Here is a 23,790-nt window from a genome sequence, read left to right as displayed (position 1 = left end):
CACTTGGGGAGTGAACCAACAGATGGAAGACTCTGTCTCTCCCTCTCACTGTCTGTAACTCTACCTCTCAAATAAATAAAATCTTAAAAAAAAAAAAAAGAAGAAGAAGAAGAAGAAGAAAAAGTCAGCCTACAGGGGTAGGTTCTGGCACAGTGGTCAAGTCACATACCACATGGAAACAACCCCGGTCTGCCTCCTGTCTACAGCAGTTCTGATCCAGCTCCCGACTAAGCTCACCCTTGGGGGCAGCAGTGACTCAAGTATTTGGGCCCTGTGACCCAAAAGGGGTACCAGTTCTAAGCTCCTGGCTTCAGCATGGCCCAGCCTGGTATCCCTGGAAGTTCTGGGGATTTGGGGAGTAAAACAGAAAACAAAAGATCTCTCTGCCTCTGACTTTCAAATAAAAGTGAGTACGTATTCTAAAAGCCCATGAATATCAACGACAATATTCTATCGTAGAAGAACTATCTTTCAAAGGGTACACAAGCAGCAAAGCAGCCACTCATCCCAACGTACAGCCAAGGCATGGAAGCTCCTCCCGAGCAGAGGGGGCAGTAAACGGTCACCATTTTGAAATGCACACATAGATCCTGTGAACCCTCCCTGTTCAAGAGCAAAGCCAGGCACAGGATGCCAACAGACAAACCAATAGTGACCCTGAGGGCAAAACAGAGCTCAAACACCCTTTGTCCTGTGGAGTAGAACTCACAGTGAGTGCCTGCACACACCCTTTTGTCCAAACTGCCTGTGGACACCGTTGCCTTGCCCCACAGAACTGACAACTTAAAAACAAGGAGTTTGAAGTCCCTTTGCACCAGCAGACCCAAGCCAGGGGTCTGAGCTGCTTGTAGACACCATGCATCCTTTAAACATATCTGAGCCTCTAAGAAGGCTTTGAGTACCTCCAGCCACCCAAATTTTGCATAACAGAGATGGGTCAGCATGACGGTGCAGCAGGCTAAACTGCCACTCAGGACATCTGCGTCCCATATCGGAGCGCCCGCTTGAGGCCCCGCTCCTCTGCCTCCCTTCCACCTTCCTGCTAACGCACCTGGGAAGGCAACGGATGATGGCTCAAGCACTTTGGCCCCTGCCACTCATGTGGGAGACCTGGCTGGCGTTCCTGGCTTCTGGGTTCAACCTGACTCAGCCCTGGCTGTTGTGGGCATTTGGGGAATGAACCAGCAGATGGAAGATCCCATACCCTGCCCCGTCCTGTCATTCTTTGAAACAAACAAAAAAAAGTAGCAAAGAATTGCACTAATATTGAACTTAAACCCCAAGTTCATAGACGCTCAGAAGAAATAAACGGAATGTTTGTGTTGGGAGAACCTCAAAGACAGTAAACAATTTTCTGGACTTTCAGGAGTTAAAGTGAAGGGGGCATTACATGAAGTCAAACAGGTTTAGCACAATCTCTGAGGTGAGGATGGGGGAACCAGCTCACAGCTAGTAAGGGAAGCGTCTAGGAGGCGGGAGGGTGGCCCACGAGAGGGGCTGAAGAGCAAGAAGCTAGAGAACTTTATGCAGTAATGAAAACCACGGACAGGCACTGGACGAGTGGCTGGTGCCAAGCCAAGGGGCAGCAGCAGCTGCCTCGCCTTCGGCCCAGGCACAGGCGGGGCACGGTGGGGGTCTGTGCTGGCTCATCGGCTGGTGTGGACCTCCCAGGGCTCCCAGCTCCTTCAGCCCTCACCAGGCTCTTCTTCAGTTTATCCCCAGCTCCTGCGCCAGGTGCACGTTTGGCCTACAACACAGAAGGCCGGCACTGACTAATGAAGTGGGAAGTCTGAGGCAGTGAGGCTGGCACAGGTGTCCCAGGTCACAGTCCACTCTGTCCTTGAGTTCAGCACTCCATACCACATCTCAGCCCCACCCACCCCACCCCACCCCACAGGCCTCCCCTTAACAGCCTGTGCTGTGGATTTCAACCTCTAGCATCAAACACAGAAACAGCTTCACAGAGACCATTTAACCAGCTCTTAACCAGTATGTGAGGTCAAACTCTAATAGAAATCACTTTCATGTCCCAGGGGTTGATTCTGATCAAATCTGTCCAGTGAGGAGCTGAAGGAGTTCTAGAATTGGAAACACCTACTTCCATGTCCTAGCTCAGATACTGGTCTGGGGTGGGCCTGGGAGTTCATTTTGAGTGAAAGTTATGTAATTCTGATGTAAGATAATTGCCAGCCACAATTTGAAAATCACATCTCTACAGTCAGAAAACTCATTCATGGCCGGCACCGCAGCTCAATAGGCTAATCCTCTACCTAGCGATGCCGGCACACTGGGTTCTAGTCCTGGTCAGGGCGCCGGATTCTGTTCCGGTTGCCCCTCTTCCAGGCCAGCTCTCTGCTGTGGCCAGGGAGGGCAGTGGAGGATGGCCCAAGTGCTTGGGCCCTGCACCCCATGGGAGACCAGAAGCACCTGGCTCCTGGCTTCGGATCAGCGTGGTGCGCTGGCCGCAGCGTGCTGGCCGCGGCGGCCATTGGAGGGTGAACCAACGGCAAAGGAAGACCTTTCTCTCTCTCTCTCTCACTATCCACTCTGCCTGTCAAAAAAATAAATAAAATAAAATAAAATTCATTCATGACCAAGTGTTCTTGGGCCATGAGGGGTTCAACCGGAAAACAGGTGCAGAAAAGCAGATGAAGGAAATCTATCAGGGTAATAGAAGACACATCTGGGTAATAAAGACCATTTTCCTACCAACTTGTCTGTACTCCCGGATTGGTCTCTAAAGCAGGAACTGTGTTGCCTGTTGAAATACAGGTGCAAGAGCGGCACCTGCTGGTCACTGGCTCCACTTGCAGCTCACTTCCCAAGACTTCTACCTGTATCCAAATTCCATGTTGTAAAGAAGTGCTAGGAGTAAGCAGTCTTCCCTCAATAGTTCTGAACAGATCTTCTCAATGCCTTTCATTCTGTGTGGAAGGCAGGAATGGCAAACTGACTGTGAAGCAGTCAGAACACGCAGTTGTACAAGCAAACTGTACTTCTCGTCTTTATGAAAGGTTCTTTTTCCAGGGGCCCGCGCTGTGGCATTCCATATGGGCGGCATCCCCTGTGGGCGCTGGTTCAAGACCTGGCTGTTCCACTTCCAATCCAGCTCTCCGCTGTGGCCTGGAAAGCAGATGGTCCAAGTCCTGGGCCCCTGCACCCACGTTGGAGACCCAGAAGAGGCTCCTAGCTCCTGGCTTCAGATTGGTGCAGCTCTAGCCATTGCGGCCATCTGGTGAGTGAACCAGCAGATGGAAGACCTCTCTCTTTCTGCCTCTCCCTCTGTGTGTAATTCAACCAAATAAATAAAATCTTTTTTTTCCAAAAGTTCCTTTTTTAGAGCAAGAGAACTGTGGCTAAAAGATCTACAAAAGCCACTCAGAGCCACATGCCAGCAAATTTTGGACTAGGCAGTACTGACACCAGAAGTGGGATTGTGTCCTGTCTACAGAAAATCTAGGCTCAAAGAAATCATAGCTGGGAAAAAGACATTGTGAAAAACCAATAATGTGCTTTTCATCGTTACTCAAGTTAAAGGACTTTGCTAGAAATCTTGGGAGGTTAGAATCTTGACACACCAATTTATATCATTTACAACATTAAAAGATGAATTCCTGGTAGAGCCAGCATTGTGGCATAGCAGGTTAAGCTAGTGCCTGTGACACCAGATCCATATGAGGGCTGGTGAGTATCTTGGCCGGCTCCCCTTCCATCCCAGCTCCCTGCTTATGTGCCTAGGAAAGCAGCTGAGGATGGCCCAAGTCCTTGGGACCCTATATCCACATGGGAGACTCTGATAAATTCGTGGCTTCAGCCTGGCCCAGTCCTGGCTGTTGCAGTCATTTGGAGAGTGAACCAGTGGATGGAAGATCTGTCTCCCTCTAACTCTGCCTTTCAAATAAATCTTTAAAAAATGAATTTCCATGGCTCCCACACAGTAATCAACAAACAACAAATGCTGGACATGTGGGGAAAAGGGTATCTGAAACATAAACTGGTACAGCCACTGTGGAAGACAGTATGAGGAGACCTCAGAAAGCCCAACCATCCCAGAAACGAAATCAGCATGACAGGTTTCCTGTACTCCCATGTTCACTGCAGCTCAATTTACAATAGCTAAGATATGGAACCAACCGGGATGTCCACCAGCTGAAGACTGCATAAATTATGACATATATACACTATGGTACACAGCAGTAAAAAAAAAAATTCCTGTCATTTGCTACACACTGGATATAACTGGAAACCATTATACTTAGTGAAATAAGCCAGTTTCCAAAAGACAAATACCATGTTCTCTCTGATCTGTGGTAAGTATTCAAAAGGTAATCCGTAAGAGTGAACTGATACTTTATGATGCGATGATTTTGAACAGCCCTTGTCTTGAATGTTGAGGAACAATACTTTATGTTTACATTTTTCTTCATATTATTTGTTGATCTCTCTACTTAGTGTAGGGTTAATCTTAGGAGTATAAAGTTAACTTAAAATAATTTTTGTAAAAAAATAAGAATCTGGGGGCCAGCACCGTGGCTCACTTGGTTAATCCTCTGCCTGCGGTGCCAGCATCCCATATGGGTACGGGGTTCTAGTCCCAGCTGCTCCTCTTCCAGCCCAGCTCTCTGCTGTGGCCCCAGGAGGGCAGTGGAGGATGGCCCAAGTGCTTGGGCCCTGCATCTGCATGGGAGACCGGGGGGAGACACCTGGCTCCTGGCTTCGGATCAGCGCAGTGCCGGCCGTAGCAGCCATTTGGGGAGTGAACCAACGGAAGGCAGACCTTTTTCTCTCTCTCCCTGTGTGTAACTCTGTCAAATAAATAAAAATCTTAAAAAAAAAAAAAAAAAAAAGAATGGGAATGGGAGAGGGAGGAGGAAGAACAGTAGGAGTATGGGTGGAAGGGAGGTAGGGTGGGAACAATCAATATGTTCCTAAATTTGTATATATGAAATGAACTTTATATTCCTTAATAAACTAAAAATACGATAAAGTGAATTTCTAAGCCAATGAGAAACTATTTGGAAAAAGGATAAACTAAGCATCAAGACGGCAAATGTGCGTTTCAGCGAGTCTCTTGTGTTTAGTTAACTTTGGCGGTTGCTGGACTACAGCAAAGTAAAGCACCCTTCCTAGGCGTCTGTTCCAGGAGGCAGACTAGCCAGCACCATCTGCTTGGCTGGGGCTGGAATGGAACCAAAGGCAGGGCAGGGGAATGAGCTCACTGTCTCTAGGAGCTGGAGTGCATCTGCACTGGCCGTCAGAACTCAGGCCCTCTGGTGGCTGCGCCCGCCACCCACCCTTCCCTCGGTCCCTGCTGGTTCACAGGCCTTCAGTGGTTTGGCTTTTGTTTTTGAAAGGCAGCATTAGAGAAGGAAAGCCAAAGAGAGAATGAGAGATCTTGCTGGTTCACTTCCCAATTGGCTACAATGGTTGGGGCTGAGCCAGGCTGAAGCCACGAGTCCGGAGCTTCTTCTGGGTCTCCCACGTGAGTGCAGGGGCTCAAGCACCTGGGACATCTCCTGCTGCTTTCTCAGCACATTAGCAGGGAGCTGGATTGGCAGTGGGGCATTCAGGTCTAAAACTAGTGTCCATTTGGGATACCAGCATCGCAGGCACAGGCTGTAACCTGCTACTCTAATGCCAGCCCTAGGCCATCAATCTTTGAAAATCAGAGTTACACACACACAGAGGAAAGGGAAAGAGACACAGACACAGAGGTCTTCCATCCAATGGCTCACTCCCCAACTGGCCGCAAAGGCCAGAGCTATGCCTATCCGAAGCCAGGAGCCTGGAGCTTCTTCCGGACTTCCCATATGGGTGCAGGGGCCCAAGGATTTGGGCCATCTTCTATTGCTTTCCCAAGCCATAGCAGAGAGCTGGATCAGAAGTGGAGCAGCTGGGTCTCAAACTGGCGCCCATATGGGATGCCGGTGCTTCAGGCCAGGGTGTTAACCCGCAGCGCCAAAGCGCTGGCCCTGGCCTTCAGTCCTTTTTTTTTTTTTTTCCTGACAGGCAGAGTTAGACAGTGAGAGAGAGAGAGAGAGTCAGAGAGAAAGGTCTTCCTTTTTCCATTGGTTCATCCCCCCTCCCAAGTGGCCGCTGCAGCTGGCGTGTTGCAATGATCCGAAGCCAGGAGCCAGGTGCTTCCTCCTGGTCTCCCATGTGGGTGCAGGGCCCAAGCACTTGGGTCATCCTCCACTGCCTTCCCGGGCCACAGCAGAGAGCTGGACTGGAAGAGGAGCAACCGGGACAAAATCCGGCACCTCAACTGGGACTAGAACCTGGTGTGCTGGCGCCGCAGGCGGAGGATTTGCCTAGTGAGCCGCATTACCCGGCCTTCAGTCTTAAACTGAGGTTTACACCATTGATTTCCCTGGTTCTGCTGCCTTCAGACTTGGACTGAGCTATGGGACTAACTTTGCTGCTTTTCCAGCTTGCAGATGCCCTATGATGGGATTTCTCAGTCTCTCTTCATGTGACAAAATTTTCCTGAAGAAGTCTAAACACAGGATGGATTCTGTCTCTCTGGACAATCCCAACAGACATGTGAGAATCATGAACAAGATTTCACCATGTGTTCCCAGTGCCTATGATAGGGAGCCACAGAGTATGTTTTGCTGAGTGTTTTTACAATATGTATCTACTAGGAGTAGTAAAAATGCCATTACACCACAGGTCTTTCTACTACAAAGCATAATCATAGCCCCTAGGTTACATCACTTGTTCCGCTCAACACTAAGAAAATTATTCCAGTTATTATTATAATGTATTAAACAGTTTTAACCCAGAAATTTTTTCTTAGCTCTTTTCAATATTCAGGTCTCAATGTTAACATTACTACAGTTCTTATAACCATATAAGGAAGGGGTTACTTTACAATTTCCTTTTAATCTGGTTAAAGATTGTTCTGTGAAACAGCCAGTCCACATTGTTTGCTTAATAGTCCCAGGAATGAAGATTTTTAAGATAGTCCATTTACATTCATCCAAGTCTTAATAAAACTCTGATAAACACCATCCCTTCTAGGTCTTTTCAGGCAAGTTCGTGTACGAAGTGCCTTCTTCACAAGATAAACTGGCCAAAAAGGTCAACTATAATTAAATTTCTTGCTAATAAGTCTAAGAAAAAACTGACATGACTCGTTTATACAAAAATACATCTGAAAGAAAAATGTGAGAATGAAGAAAAGGAAGAGAAGAAATTCTACTTCCTAGATCTGTTTTGTTTAGACAAAACACGTTACAACACAATTGAGTATACTTCACTCCTTTTAATAAAACTCATCCAAAAGTCCCAGATACAGAACTAACCAGGGTTCCACTAACAACACCTCTATCAGTCCTTCCGCAGGGGGACAGTCTCCTCCCTGATGCCTTCTTTGGTTACAATGCAGATCCGGAGTGCGTCCCCTGTATACACGTCCCTCTCGGCTGCAGAAATGAAGACATCTTTCACCAGTCGCATGGCTCTATCCAAGGTCAGTGGGATGTGCTCAACGTTCTGCATGTTCTTAAAGCCAACCTGCAGGACAGGATAAGGACGAGGTGTCTGTGACATGAGTGCCTCCCTGTGCATGCATCCTGCACATTACAACACCCCTAGAAACCCTCCAGGCCCTGCTGCACCAAGTGCCCCAACCCACAAAGCTCCCCACCTGGAGGAGCACAATCCAGACAAATGGATGCATGGAGAACGGAGCACAGGAAAATCTGCTGTTACCAAGAGAAACAGCAGCAGGGCAGCCCGACAGAGCCGCCAAGTCTGCTGAAAGGCAGCTATAGCAGAGGACGTGTTAGCAAGTACTGAAGGGCAGGCGTGGGACAGAGACAGGAGGTGCACAGCACTTCAGGGAAGAGCAGCGTCTGGGTGTGTTGCAGTGTGGTATGTGGTCTGGTGTGGCATGCTGTGGTGTGGTGTGTGGTGTGGTGTGGTGTGGTGTGACATAGTGTGGCGTGGTACGTGACGTGTGAGGAGGCAGAGGGGCAGCTGATGCAACATATTTCAGGAGAGTAACCAGATCAACTAAGGTAAGCTGTGAGGCAGAAAGGATGCTGGGAAACAAACCCAATAACACAGTTCTGAACTGAATCAGCAGTAAAGGGAGTAGGGACAAGTTAAAGAGATACTCTGGAGATAAAATACAAAATCAGGTGACAAGAGGGGATAAAGGCCTTTTTGCAACCTTCAGGTAAAGATGGCAAGAGCAGAACTGAATACAAGAAAAAGTCAGCCGTGAGGATAGGTAAAACCTCCAAGTGAGCTGGCAGAACAGAGATGAGAAGGTTTGGGTGAGCCAATCAACAAACACACCCAGCAGTACTCCACAGGAAAGCCTACAGGAGCAGCAGGAGGAGCAGGCAGGTGCTCCTTACCTGGTTGTCCAGCAGAGGTTGCAGCATGGCACTGGCAGAGCCTCCGGCCTTGAAGGAGTCTCGCTGGTAGGATCCCACTGGGTCAAAGCTGTACACGGCTCCCTTCCCTTAGGGGACAGAAATCTCCTTAAGGACAACAGTCTGACCCCAACCTAAAGCACAGGACAAATAAATCTGGCCAAAATACAATTCAAAACTCCCAACTTAGCTAAATTTGAGCCAACAGTCAGTACACACACACACACACACACACACACACAGTTGTACTGGTGGCATTCAGTGGACAGGTTGGCTCCTTGTGGTCACCCTTCACTTCTACAAACAACATTCATAGCTCAGAAGCCCACACCCTCACACTCATACTGTAAGCAATCTGTCCACCACAAACCCCACGCTCTCCTCTCCCTAATGTCATCTCCAACTACCCTGCAGCCCCTGACATGCAGCTGGCTACACAAAGGTTCTAGCCAGCAGGTCCCACTCTAATTTCTGACCAACATCCTTATGAAATTCTTAAATATGTGAGCAACTACATGCAAACAGTATTGTGCATGTTTTAAGTAAGCACACACCTCAGCACCAGCACTATCAAACCAGTATTTAATAAAGGAGGAGGGCTGTGGATTGTGGCGCAGGTTAAGCTACAGCTTGGAGTGCTTGCATCCCATTATCAGAGTGTTAGTTCAAGGCCTGCCTGATCTGCTTCTGATCCAGCTCCTGCTGGTGTGCCAGTGAGGTAGCAGACAATGGATCAAGTACTTGAGTCCCTATCATCCATGTAGGAGATCCAAATGGAGTTCCTGGCTTCTGTGGGTGGAAAGGGTCAAGGCACTGCGTCATCATCTACCACGTTCCCAGCAGGAAGCTGGATTAGAAGCTAAGCAGTCAGGACTTAACTAGGACTCCATTATGGGATGCCTATGTTTCAAGAGGAGGCTTAACCCACTGCCTCACAATGCTGGCCCCTGAATTCACTCATTCTTAATAGTACAGAGACCTGTTAATGGGTGGGGAAATAGGCCTTTCAGACTCTGCTGATGTGAGAATAAACTAGCTTTTATTGAAGAGCAATATGGCAGCAGACTCTGAGACGCAGAAGTATGTACCCAGTAATGATAGCCCCTGTACAACAGGACTGACCCTATAAAAATCTTTATGTAAATAAAACAATATGGACAAAAACACTTCTATATTACTTAAAAGAGCAAAAAATTAGAAGCAACTTGGGACCAGCACTGTGGTGTAGTAGGTTAAGCTTCCACCTGTGGCGGCAGCACCCCATATGGGAGCTGGTACATGACTCGGCTCCTCTTTGATCCAGCTCTCTGTTAATGACCTGGGAAAACAGTAGAAAGTGGCCCAACATCTTGGGCACCTGTACCACATGGGAGATGTGGAAAAAGCTCCTAGCTTCAGATCGGCCCAGCTCCAGCTGTTGTGGCCATTTGAGGAATGAATTAGTAGACAGAATCTCTCTCCCTGTCTCTGTCTGCAACTGCCTCTCAAATGAATCAATTTAAAAAAAAAAAATTAAAAGCAAGCTAAAATTCATTAGAAAAAGGGTACGCCCACCCAAACAAAAACTGAACAATGAGAAAACTAGTCCTGGGGCCAGACTGTCCCACACCATGCTGTGACTGTGCGGCCTGGCCAACCAGCATATTTGAGTGTCAAACAGGTCCAGCACATACCCACCTCAAGGGGTAAAACTCAGGGTATCTTCTAGAAGGCCAAGCAGAGTTTATGTGTTAGACGTGTACGTCACTTCTACTGGTAGCTCAGGAAGAGGGACACTTATGTACACATGCCAGTACTGGTGGACACAGCCACAGGACAACGTCAAATGAAGAGTTCTGGAATGTGCACAGTGTAAGGAAACCACAGACAGATGTTTGTGTAAGCACACACAGAAAGTCTGGAAGGATAAATCACAAACTGCAGCTGGTTATCTTTTGAGTGTGGAACTGGAGAGAAGAGGATGACTTCATATGCTTCTGTACCATCTGAGCTTATTACAAACACAAATCACTTCGTAACATCCAATAGTAAATATGTTTTATCAAAAGTGTGATGTTAGGGTTATGAGAGGATGCAATGAAGAAAACACAGAAGAACTAAACATCATCATTTACCAACACAGACACCAACAGGTACGAAATAACACCATCATCTACCAGAACAAAACACCAGAAGCTATCTCAAAAGCATACAGGGGGCCAGAGCTATGGCGCAGAGGGTGAAGTCGCCACCTGAAGTGCTCGCATTCCATATGGGCACCAGTTCGAGTCCCGGCTGCTCCACTTCTGATGCAGCTCTCTACTATGACCTGGGAAACAGCAGAAGATGGCCCAAGTACTGGTACCCCTGCACCCACATGGGAGACCCAGAAGAAGCTGGCTCCTAGCTTCAGATCGGCCCAGCTCTGGCCATTGTGGTCATCTGGGGAGTGAACCAGTGGATGGAAGATCTCTCTCTCTCTGCCTCTCTATAACTCTGCCTTCAAATAAATAAATAAATCTTTAAAAAAAAAAAAAAGCATACAGAAAATACACGTAATACTTTGGTAAGCAGAGGTAAATACCAAAAAATACAGGTAAAAGGGCTAAAAACTATCTTTGAGCAATGGAAAAAGGCAGAGGACTATTTTATCATACATGCAAATAAAAATTAACTTGAAGAACAAATTAGAGCAAACCAGAGAAAGAAGATTGCAAAGATGGTTCTAAAGATACCTAAGACCACCACTAAAATCAGGAGCAGCATCACATGGAAATTAAACAGCAGGGCTCTGAAGTCCAACAGACTCGAACCCAAATCACAGGGTCAAGAGGCAAGTGAGTGCCCAGCATAGAATCACCCAGATTAAGGGCAATTAATTTCTATTCACCATGCCTATACATATTCTCTTCAGTTTCAAACAGGATTGAAAGCCTAAACCATGGCCATATGGGGAAGAAGCATAGCAGTTAAGGGTCAAAAACAAACAAAACAAAACAAAAGGCTCCATGGAACAGAAAGGGTAGAAAATTTGAGGGGAGGGGACCTGACACGAGGCCGACCCTTTCCTACCTCAGACCTTTCCCTCAGAGTGTATGGTCCCGCCAGGACCCTGCTCTCTGTGTCTTGAGAGAGAGCTCTGACCGCTCTGTGACCCGGCCAGCTGCATGTTTCCCCTGGAGGCCTGCCGGTTCCCAGGCACTGATAAAGCTGTGGAGACTGCTGCTTGAGAACACGGGAGAGCAGCCAGCTGCCAAGCATGTGGAACTAGCTCCGGCTCTGAATGAAATTCTTCACAGCCTCAAATTAACTCCATCACCTGACTCCCTCCCTGCACACACCTCGCTACAACACCTCTCCACCACTGTGGCCATCTGGGGGGGTGAACCAGCAGATAGAAGATCTCTCTCCCTCTCTCTGTCTCCCCTCTCTCTGCAACTCTGAATTTCAAAATAAGTAAGTAAGTCTTAAAAAGAATGAAAAAGATGGGATTCAAAAATGTTTTCAAACTGCTGGAGGAACTGCATTATTAATTACTCTTAAAAGATTTCTAAAACATACTTCTTTTTCTAAGATAAAAGTAAGTATTACTAACTCATGAGTAGCCCAAGAAAACAATAAAGTAACTGAGCATTCAACATTTGTTATTACAACATTATGTACCAATTGCTCTGTGTCTTTGCATGCCATTTGCTTCCTTCTTAATTTGTTTCTTCATTACCTCCATCACCAGAAAACGAAGCAGGGGCCAGCACCCCATATCAGAAGCCCAGTTCAGGTCCTGGCTATTCTGCTTCCAATCCAGCTTCCTGCTAATGCACCCAGGGAAAGCTGTGGAGAATGACCAGAGTATCTGGGCCCTTGCCACCCATGTGGGAGCCCCAGATGAAGTTCATGGCTCTTGCCTTTGGCCTGGCTCAGCCCTGCCAGTTGTGGCCATTTGGGTAGGGGAATCTATCAGCTGATGGAAATTCTCTGTCTCTTCCTTGCTCTCTCTTGATCTGCCTTTCAAAGAATTAAATCTTCAAACAGAACAAAACAAAACAGAAAACAAAGCTACTGGGCTAGATGGTAGTATCTATGAATCTTTTTGACTGTGGAAGGAAAATATACACATCTATGAGATATCTCCCTCCAGTGTCCAAAAGTAAAGACTTGTACCTTCTTCATCAAGTCCACCGATGATGTTGTAAACATAGTATGGAAAGAAGCGCCTGGAGTACAGGATTGTAGACAGCATTGCAGCAATTGCCCCTGTAGTCATGGCCTTATTATTGGAATGCTTATACATCTGCGATTGAAGAGTATAAAGGATAAACTCATTTAACTCAATGTATACCTGTTTCTTTCATGATCCAACAACACAATTTTAGTAATTTATTATATACTCTTTTTGGGCTGAAAAAAAATTTTAAGGGAGGAATAAGTTTGCCCTCAGCTCTCTGGCTTAAAGATCCTTTTTCCCATGCCACCCTTATTTTAGGCACTGCTAATTCAAGAACAAAAGCACACATATAGGACACACAAGGTGACCTGGGGAGGATGTTTCAAATTGTTCTCTCCTTTACTGTGCATCCAGACTAGGGGTCAGGAACTACAAGTACAGCCCAGGGTCCAAATCCCACTTGCTGCCTGATTCCACAGACAAAATTTTACTGAAAGTTGAAAATATTCACTGCTTGTCCTTTACAGACAAATGTCTGCTGACCCCTGACAAGACCCAGTTTAAGTCCCTCTCTGTAAAGCAGGTAGTGAGAGACCTCAACATTTGAAGGCAGAATCCTTACTCAGCATGATTCTAGCTCCCAAAAGCATCTACACTGGAGACCACAATGGATCTAGCAGGATCTGAGGATGACAATACAGCAATTTCATAATTCTAGATTTCCCAAATCTCTGGGAATCTCAAATTATCCAAATGATGGAGAAGCTTAAAAATATGTAAAATAGGGCCAGCACCGCGGCTCACTAGGCTAATCCTCCGCCTAGCGGCGCCGGCACACCAGGTTCTAGTCCCGGTTGGGGCGCCGGATTCTGTCCCGGTTGCCCCTCTTCCAGGCCAGCTCTCTGCTGTGGCCAGGGAGTGCAGTGGAGGATGGCCCAGGTGCTTGGGCCCTGCACCCCATGGGAGACCAGGAAAAAGCACCTGGCTCCTGGCTCCTGCCATTGGATCAGCGTGGTGCGCCGGCCGCAGCGGCCATTGAAGGGTGAACCAATGGCAAAGGAAGACCTTTCTCTCTCTCTCTTACTGTCCACTCTGCCTGTTAAAAAAAAAAAAAAAAAAAAAAAAAAAGTAAAATAGATCTAAATTCACCATTTTTTTGTCAAGTACATAGCAAGCATCTCTAAAGATAAACTAAGTAGTACTATAAAATCAATGATAGTCAAAAAACTGAAAAATAATATACATGCAATGGATAAACTTAAAGGAATTTCTTTCCAAGATAAAAAGTTTTAAAAAAATACTCCCTTTCATTTCATCTCAAAACTAAGCATCAATTATTTATTTACTGTTCACCAGTTACATAATGATGTATGAAAGAAAAATTTTAGGAAGAGCTATGCATTAAGTTTATTAACAATCTCGTTTTTGTTTTCATTATATACAGGTCAATAAATATTAAGTCACTGAAGCTTCTAATGTAAAGAAAAGCTCCCAAAAAATATTAAGATTGAGAAACGCTGAGTGAAACAATTTCCACCCACACTAAAAGCATCAATGCAGTAAACACACCATATACTCTACTCACTGAGTACTGATACCCTCAAGTGTGATTCACAAATAGGCAAACAGAATGTGACCATCTCTGCTAAGGTCTTCCTGTCAGCAACTGAAGTTGAGGTTAATGCTTGTGTCTCTCATCCAAGCTCCTGGTTTATTCCTTCCTACTGCAGCTCCTATGCCCTTCCAATTAGGAGCACAACACAGTAAAGAGGGAACTGTGGCAGCTAACAATGTTAAGAACTTGTCTGGGCTACCTCCTGCCACAAAGACCGATTTTGAGAATTTTATTTATTTGATGCAGAAACACAGATATAAAGAGCTCCCATCAGTTGATTCACTCCCCAAATGCTTATACTCTGCTGGCAGGCTTAAACGGGGAGCTGGAAACTCAATGTGGGTCTCCCACGTGGGTGGCAGGAACCCATCTACTTGAACTACTGCACTGCCTCCCAGGGTCTGTCTACATTATTAAGAAGCTGGAATCAGTGGCTAGAGATGGGGATCAAACCCATGTGCTCTGAAATGGGATATGAGTGCCTCAACTAGCTTCTTAAGTGCTAGGTTAACCCCTGTTTTGTTTTGAAGGGAAGAAGAGTATCTTCAGAACAACCCTTCCAGGCTACCTCTAAACGGCAGAGAACTGAAGTAGGCATTTGGGGTAGCCACTTCCGACGCTGGTATCCCAGACCGGAGTGCCTGGATTTGAGCCCGAGCTCTGTTCCGGTTCTAGCTTCTTACTAAAGCATACCCTGGGAGGCAGAAGTGATGGCTCATGCAGTCAGGTGCCTGCCATCCATGTGGGAGTCACAGTGGAGTTCCTGACTCCTGGTCTATCCCTGGCTATTTCAGGCACTTGGGTGAACCAGTGGGTAGGAGATCCCACTCTGCCTCTTTCAAATCAATAAAAAATTTTAAAATAAATAAAAAACAAAAGGCTAGACAATCCTTTATATGGTACAGATATTTTAACAAATATGTGCTGTAGTTTCACATTACACTAGTTTAATAATCCTGCAGTAAGAGAGTCATTTCATTTTGGAGCACATCATAGTTTCACTACTTAGTACCTCTTTAGCTATTCTGAGCAACAGTCATGCCACAGACTTAAAGGAAATTACTTTAAATTGTAAATTGCTACTAATTTTCAACAGCACAGCCATGTACAAAAGCATCTACCTTTAGTCTTGCTTCAATAATCTTTGTCAAGGTAAGACAGTCTCCATGGAAACCACTGCATCCGATGACTGTTCTATCTGTTCTGTACAAAACAGAGTTCAGGAAAGTCGGTTACAGTATGAAGTAAAACACATCTGTCTCAGGTTAAATTTCAAATTTCTACATTCATTATTCCCTAAATAGTAAAAAAATAACTTTGGGACGGGGAAGTCTGTATCACTATTTCACTCCTTACATCCAATGAATTACACGTTGATAAAAGACTTTAAAAGAATGAACTAAAAAGAATCATAGTTTTCATTCTTGCATTGGGACACAATCCAAAGGCCACACATGAAAATTTCATAAATTTGACTACATAAAAAAGTTAAAACTTCTACAGAGAAAAATAAGATAAACAGTTTAAATTTTTATTTGCAAGTCATGGTAAAAAGACTCATCACCACAAACGCAAGACACAAAATGCAAATGACAGAAATTCACTGATGGTGCTGGCTAGTGATGTTACTGACAACTGGGATCTGATACACAGAAACAGAGTAAGCTGATCTAATTTTTCAAACGGGGAATTTGGCTGTTTCTGGTAAAACTTAAATGCCTATCACTTTCACTCAGTAACTGTGCCAGAAACCCACCCCATCAAAATTCTCACACAGTGTGCAGATATGCTTATCACTGAGCAAACACTGTAACAGCATCCCTCCCAAACACACAAATAAAAAAACGAGATGCCCACCAGCAGCAAACTGATTAAATGTTGGTTTATCCATATAAATTCAATCCCGCATCTCAAAATATTAGTTCCTAAGTCTTTTTTTTTTTTTTTGACAGGTAGAGTTACAGACAGTGAGAGAGACAGAGAAAGGTCTTCTCTCCGTTGGTTCACTCCCCAAATGGCCGCTATGGCTGGCACTGTGCCGATCCGAAGCCAGGAGCCAGGTGCTTCTTCCTGGTCTCCCAAGTGGGTGCAGGGGCCCAAGCACTTGGGCCATCCTCCACTGCCCTCCTGGGGGCACAGCAGAGAGCTGGACTGGAAGAGGAGCAACTGGGATTAGAACCCGGTGCTCATATGGGATGCTGGCACCAAATGCAGAGGATTAACCAAGTGAGCCACGGCGCCGGTCCCAGTTCCTAAGTCTTGATAAAAATCTATGAGGAGGTGCTGGTGCTGTGGCATAGCAGGTAAAGCCACTGCCTGCAGTGCCGGCATCCCATATGGGCACCAGTATGAGTTCCAGCTGCTCTACTTCCAATACAGCTCTCTGCTATGGCCTGGGAAAGCAAGAGAAGATGGCCCAAGTCCTTGGAACCCTGTACACGTGTGGGAGACCCGAAAGAAGCTCCTGGCTCCTGCCTTCAGATCGTGCTGTGGCCAAATGGGGAGCGAACCAGCGGATGGAAGACCTCTCTCTCTGTCTCTACCTCTCTCTCTCTGTAACTCTGTCTTTCAAGTAAATAAAATAAATCTTAAAAAAAAAAAAAAAAAAAAAACAACTAAAAAACTGTTACTGCAGGAATGGGCACCCTTCTTCTGCCTTGTGAGGCCCCTGGGCTTGTTATGAAGTGACATGAAAGCCTTCACCAGTTGATTTGATTTTGGACTTCTCACTCCCAGAACTGTGAACCAATAAATGTCCAATACCGATTACTATCTATGGTATTCTGTTACATCAGCACAAAGTAGACTAGGACAAAAAGGGGTCTCTGGTAAAATCTAAGTGAGCCAACATGTGGGTGTTCATCTGGAATTCTTGTACCTCTGTTGTACACTTGTATGTGAAACTGTTCAGGATACAATGCTGGGGAAACATTGAGGTCACCCAAAGCACTGTTGATACTCATATATGACAAATACCTTCAGGACTGCACAATGAATTACACAGATAAGCTCTCAACAGGCAACTTACAAATTAATAAAATCTCTCATAGTACAAAAGCATTAGGAATATGTTCCAACATATATATACTTACAATTTGTAACATTTAGGGCTGTCCCGCGTGTGAATTGAAAATCCTTCACTCAATCGAGTGTCAGAAGCAACAATGGAAAAATCTTCTCCAGCAATTGCCAATACAGTACTGAGGGAGGAGGAAAAGAACAGTTATTTCTTCAGGACAATACTCTCATCTCTCTGACAGTGTGATATAGCATATTCTGGGATAAAATCCCACCAGATATGAACAAGAATAGGATTCAAATGAAAGAAAGCAGATTAGTAGCACAGAAAGGAACCCCGGATACAAATCACCTGGGAAAACAACTCACCCTAAATGGGAGCCAAGACTCCCTGGCAGCAAGTAATGTAAAAGCCATTGAATTAGTATCATCATCAAAAACTTAAATATAGGTGCCAGAATTATTATGGTGCAGGTTAACCCACTGATTACAAAACCAGCATCTGCTGTTAGGAGTGCTGGTTCAAGTCCTGGCTGCTCTGCTTCCAATCCAGCATCTGGGAACACAGCCGACGGCGCAAGTACTTGGGTCCCTGCCACCCATGCAGGAGACCAGTATGGAGTTTCCGGCCCCCTGGCTTCAGCCTGGCCCAGCAGTAGCCATTGCAACCATTTGGGGAATGAAGTAGTGGATAGAAGAGCTCTGTCACTCTGCCTTTCAAATAAGCTAATCATTAAAAGAAAACTGAACACCTGCTTTGTGCAAGGCACAAATCTTACAAAACCACCAATGCCCCACCTGCGCCTGAGACCCAGGCCTGGATGGTGGCACCACAGAAGAGGGAATCCACGTGTTTTCATTTCCTTATATATCGTCTTTATCACACAGACTTCAAAAAATACATGTGAAGTAGAATTAAAAGATGTTTATTTTGGTGCAAAAATGGTTTGAAATTCATCCCTGCACGCGGGTCATCAAACAGTTCATAGAAAATGTTTATGAAACTATTATGTGTGGATTTAAAGTTCTCGTACCAAAGTAACTTCTTTTAATCCCACTTTCCTTGAACTTTTTGAAGTCTCCTCCTATAATATCTGGTAACAGTAGACAATTCTCTTGACAAATGCAAACTTCTTCCTTCTGGGCCATGTAATTTATGAGAGCTTCCTGAAGCGGCTTACATAAACCCCAAAAGCAGACTGCCCGCTTCTATTACAGCTTTCCCACTTGACTGACAGGAGGCTATCGGACACTTCTCAAGGCCTCAGTTTCCTCACATAAACATAGTGACCCTAACGGTAGCTACCTCATTAGTGTGTTACAAGGACTAAATGAGTTAGTAATTGCAAAGCTCTTAACGATGGTGCCTGGTACATTATCTGGCTCTCTGGTGTAGCTCTGGGCACGGGTGTGGTAACCTGCTGCCTGTGATGCCAGCATAGTGAGTGCCGGTTGGAGTCCCAGCCCCTGTAATTCTGATCCAGGTAACTGCTAATGCACCTGAGAAAGCAGCCAAGAATGACCCAAGTACTTTGGCCTCTGCCAACCACATAGGAGTCTCAGATGGACTTCTAAGCGCCTGGCTTAGGCTTCACCTAGCCCCAGCCACTGTGGTCACTTTGAGTGTGACTCAGCAGATGGAAGACCTCTTTTTCTTCCTCTCAAATAAATAAATAAATAAATGCAAAAAAAAAAGTAATTAAGTTAGCTGTGATCACTGTGGTGCATGCAGGAGGCAACAGAGTGTGAGGGCTACACACCAGGACTGTGGAACTACCTGAGGCAGAGATCTACACTTTCTAGGTGTGGTACTGAGAACGGGGTTACTGAGTGACTGCGAGAATTAAGTGTTAACTCACATAAGGCCCCCAGCACAGAACCTCATAAAACATAAGCACTCAGAAAATACTCATCCACATATTCACCACAGTATTTGCACTAAAGCTCTGAAGCACAAAACGATGATACTCTAGAAAGCAATGAGAAACAGGCAATACATCCATTAGTAAATTAAAGCAGCCTATTAAAGTGGTAGTCTCTTTATTAGGTAAGCAAGAGGAAGAATATAAGGCTCATGTGATGAGAGGGGACCCTACAGTCAATCCCAAATGCCAAGGCACAGACATGGGATTTTAGCATGGAACCAAGAGAATCATCTGAACGACTGAGAGAACTTGCACCTGCAGATGGAAGACTACTCACGCAGTACTATAATAAGTGTAATGGGTTACAAAGACTATTCCAATGAGAGGACTACGAAAAGAAGGTAACAAGGTGAGGAGGAGGAAATGGGCAAATCCAAAACAAACCACACAGACATAGAACGGGCAAGTTTTTGTAAACACCTAAATGAAAATCAATCAAAACAGAATCATGGCATAGTTAAAAGGAGGATAAAGGAGATACTGCTGGCAGGAACATTACCTTGCTTTTTCTTTTGTTTACTGTCTTAAGTTTGGTAAGAACACAAAATCCAGGTAGCAATATTTTCTGCAGATGCAAGAGTTGAGGGACTTAGGAGAAGCATGATTGGAGAAACAATTTGGGAACGACCTTTGTAGGGCTGAGACATGCAACAAACATGCAGGCTAACAGCATGGAGTTAAACCAATTTTGAAAATTAGAGTGGGGAGGCTGGTGCCATGGCTCACTTGGTTAATCCTCCACCTGCGGCACCGGCATCCCATATGGGCGCCGGTTCTAGTCCCGGTTGCTCCTCTTCCAGTCCAGCTCTCTACTCTGGCCCGGGAGGGCAGTGAAGGATGGCCCAAGTGCTTGGGTCCCTGCACCCGCATGGGAGACCAGGAAGAAGCACCTGGCTCCTGGCTTTGGATCGGCACAGCGCCGGGCACCGGCTGTAGCAGCCATTTGGGGGAGTGAACCAATGGAAGGAAGACCTTTCTTTGTCTCTCTCTCACTGTCTGTAACTCTGTCAAATAAATAAAATCTTAAAAAAAAAAATTAGAGTGGGAAAAGGTAGCAAACTAAGGATCATCTTACAGAACTAAGGGCTGCCCAAGATCCAGCTGTAATAAACACTTAAAAAATAAAAGGGAAAAGGTTAAGTTGATTTAATAATCAGAAAGCTGTAACTTTTAGGGTAGAGATGGCTTTAGCTGGAGTACGAGTGGTTGAGAAATGAGTAGAGTTCTGAATACTGAACTCTGACAGTTCTTTAAGTCTTATGAAATGGGTCTAGGGGTGCTGTGGCTTTGTCATGGTCCTGCATGCAGCACCTACTGCTTTCCCACTGTTCCCTGCTAATATGCCTAGTAAGCAGCGGAAAACGACCCAAGTGCCTGGGACCCTGCACCTACACAGGAGACTCTGAGGAAGTTCCAAGCTTCCGTATGGCCCAGTTCCGGCTCTGATGGTCATTTGTGCAGTGAGCCAGCAAATTTGCCTTTCAAATAAAATATTCTTTTTTAAAAAAGCTTATTTAATTATTCGAAAGGAGGAGTTCGAGAGGCTGAAGCAGAGACACAGAGAGAGAGGTCTTCCATCCGCTGGTTCCCTTCCCAGATGGTTGCAACGGCCAGAGCTGTACTGATTCAAAGCCAGGAGCTTCTTCTGGGTCTCCAATGCGGGTGCGGGGGCTCAAGGACTTGGGCCATTTTCTGCTGTTTTCCCAGGCCATAGCAGAGAGCTGGATTAGAAGTGGACCAGGGGCCGGCACCCTGGTGCAGTAGGTTAATCCTCCGCCTGCAGCACTTGCATCCCTTATGGGCGCCAGTTCTAGTCCCAGCTGCTCATCTTCCAATCCAGGTCTCTGCTATGGCCTGGGAAAGCAGCAGAAGATGGCCCAAGTCCTTGGGCCTCTGCACCCACATGGGAGACCGGGAAGAAGCACCTGGCTCCTAGCTTCAGACTGGCACAGCTCCAGCTGTTGCGGCCATCTGGGGAGTGAACCAATGGAAGGAAGACCTTTGTCTCTTCCCCTCTCACTGTCTGTCAACTCTACCTTTCAAATCAATCAATAAATAAAATATTAAAAAAAAAAAAAAAAGGTAGTGGACCAGCCAGGAATCGAACTGCACTCATATGGGATGCCAGCACTGCAGGCATTTATCTGCTTTATCCACTATGCCTTAGCGTCAGCCCCAAATAAATATTAAAAACAAACAAAAAAAGGGTCTAACGACCCACCTGACACTGTAACTTCTCTACCAGTCATCACAGGAAGTGCTGACAGGTGCAGTGGACAAACCCCCTGTCCTCGCTCCGTGACCAAGACGGCTAACTTTAAAGACATCCACCTACCGAGGGTAACTGCCTGCAATTTACCAAGTGTGTCTCTCTTGATTCTCCCCCCAAAACTATGGAATACACAAGGAAATTCACGCCGCTGAGACTTCCCCTCCCCAAAGCCCACACTGCCCTGCACTGGCACAACCGAGGCTAAAGGCAGCCCCCACTCGAACACACTCCAGAGGCTTCACTAACATTTCAATTCGTAAGGCCTCGATTAACGCTTTCCGGTTTTCTTACAGAACCACCTGTTTGAGGGAACTGGGTGTGCACGTTGTGAAGTACAAAGCTCACGGGTACAGCCACTGCATCAATTTACAACACTGGCAGGTGTATTAAGTCGACCTCTTCACAATTCTTTAATGCACTAGCAAGAAAAAAGTTAAACTACAGCTAGCAATTTGTAACAAAATGAAAATAATACGCAAAAAACATATTTAAAGGCCCTTTTCTGCATATTAAGCACTAAAAAGCAAAGGAACGCACAATGAAACCGGCCAACCCCCCTGCCATTTGCAGCAACGGAGAAGACCGGGCCGCTTGCTTCCGTTTCAGACACACACGACCGCGCAACCAAGAGCACGGACGCTCATCCTCCTCCCGCGCCTGCTGGCCCGACACACCGGTCAGTGCCTCCGAAAACGCAAGGTCCCTCCTCAATGGCTCTCCTCAGAGCGGAGGGAGACTGCCGTCCACTCGTCAAGCTCCGCCGAGACGCGAGCACCCACGGTTGTCTCCACACCGCGCGACCCCGACAGACGACCGAAGCCGGCCTCGCCTTTCCCGCCGCGACCCCAGACAAGAAGCCCGAGCACAGATGAGAAGGCCGAAGCGTGACCGCGGCGGCTCGCCGGGGCTTTTACCCTCCGTTGAAGGCGTAAGGCGAAAAGCGCCGCTGCACCGGGCCCGCGACACTGTGCACGTCCATCCCCAGGTCTCGGCCGGGACCCGAGTACATGGCTGGAGAGCTCAACATCTCCGCGCGGCCGCAGCTCCTCCGGGCTCCTGCTGTCTCACGACAAGATGGCGGTCCAAACCGGAAGTGACGCCACTTCCGGCCTCCCGCAGCGCCCTCCGGGCCACTCTAGCTTACACTCGTCGTTGGTCCTGGAGATCGGTTCGCAGGACGCGTGTGCTGCCACGTTCCCCGAGAAAGCTGACGGAGTGTGAAGACGGGTGTATATTTTCCTAAGGAAACGTTCGAAGTCACTTCCAAGTCTGACCGTACCAAAACACTGGGCAGTCTGTGGAGCCACGAACACTTGAATGCCCTTGGGGAGCGACTTGAAAATGGAGGAGCCGCGTCCTGGGGGGAAGGGATGGGATTCCAAGAGAAGCTTACTTCTTGGGATCCGCGGACAGGTTTCACGGCGGCATCTCCCACGCCAGTGACACGCACAGGGACGTTCCCATACTTCTTGGGATCCGCGGACAGGTTTCCCGGCGGCATCTCCCACGCCAGTGACACGCACAGGGACGTTCCCATAGCCTGGCTCTCAGTGGCCCCAAACTGGAAGCAATGAATGTCACCTCGGCAGGATGAGCAGAGGACCCGAGTGGGGTCACAGGGAGCCAACTGCAAGCAGTGGCAGGTGCGGAGCAGATCCTCCACGCAGGAGGACGCTGAGCAGGACGCAGACTTCACACCGAGGGGTGGCAGGGTGTCCTGCCGGCAGTAGTCACTTGACACAACCGTTTGTTAATTGGGCAAGTCTTTATGCACTTTCTTATTTGTTCCATTATAAATGCGAGCAAGCAAGCGATTGGCTAACCAGTTTGGCTAACTTCTGGTCACATCCAATTCTGGAACCAGAGAAGACTTTTTAAAGGGCTTGTGTAAAACTCTCCCGTGCTTTGCTGCAAAGGAGAACAAGGCCAGAGATGGCCTTTGTCTTCGACAAAGTCCAGTATTGTACTCGCTCTGGTCTCCGTAGGTCAACGCACTGCCAGGCACTGTCCTGGATTCCGGAGCTCAGGACCTCACTGGTAGCACAAACTGCCCCCGTGGTCGCGTCCAAGTGACCACAGAGGGAAGCGGCCGGGAAGACCACGACGGCCGCGTGGCGACAGTGCGAAGCCTAAGACGGCCCCAGCGGAATGAAAGCCCCGACGAATCCGCAACCCGGTGCCCCGCGTGTTGCGGAGCGGCCCACACCCGCGGCGAGGAGCACGCGCGCACCGCCCACGCGGTTACTTCCTGGGCCCCGCGGCCGCTCTACGACGCCGTCGCCCGGGGATGCCGGGCGTCACTCCCGCGGCTGGGTCCTGCCACCCACGCGGGACACTGGCCTGGACAGGGCTTTCTGGGCACTAGGAGGGGACTCCTCCGCGTCTGTGTCTACCTTTCAAAATAAAAAGAAATGTCAAAGAGAAAACAA

The 23,790-nt window shown here is 47.0% G+C and overlaps 1 protein-coding gene across 1 annotated transcript; it reads right to left on the bottom strand.

Annotated features, from left to right (window-relative positions):
- Positions 1-7,247: 7,247 nt before the first annotated feature.
- On the bottom strand, positions 7,248-22,450 carry PSMB1 (proteasome 20S subunit beta 1). The gene is made up of 6 exons (XM_002723498.6): positions 22,276-22,450; positions 17,239-17,346; positions 15,268-15,349; positions 12,528-12,657; positions 8,370-8,476; positions 7,248-7,518 (listed from the first exon to the last, which is right to left on the bottom strand). The coding sequence occupies exons 1-6, from the start codon at positions 22,386-22,388 to the stop codon at positions 7,333-7,335; spliced, it is 726 nt and encodes a 241-aa protein (XP_002723544.1). The 5' UTR covers positions 22,389-22,450; the 3' UTR covers positions 7,248-7,332.
- Positions 22,451-23,790: the final 1,340 nt, after the last annotated feature.

The sequence above is a fragment of the Oryctolagus cuniculus genome, chromosome 5 (genome assembly GCF_051225735.1).
Source record: "Oryctolagus cuniculus isolate XC-2025 breed Fujian yellow rabbit chromosome 5, ASM5122573v1, whole genome shotgun sequence".
Classification (NCBI taxonomy): domain Eukaryota; kingdom Metazoa; phylum Chordata; class Mammalia; order Lagomorpha; family Leporidae; genus Oryctolagus; species Oryctolagus cuniculus.
The sequence above is the reverse complement of the archived record's forward strand: the minus strand, read 5'-3'. Positions and strand labels throughout refer to the sequence as shown.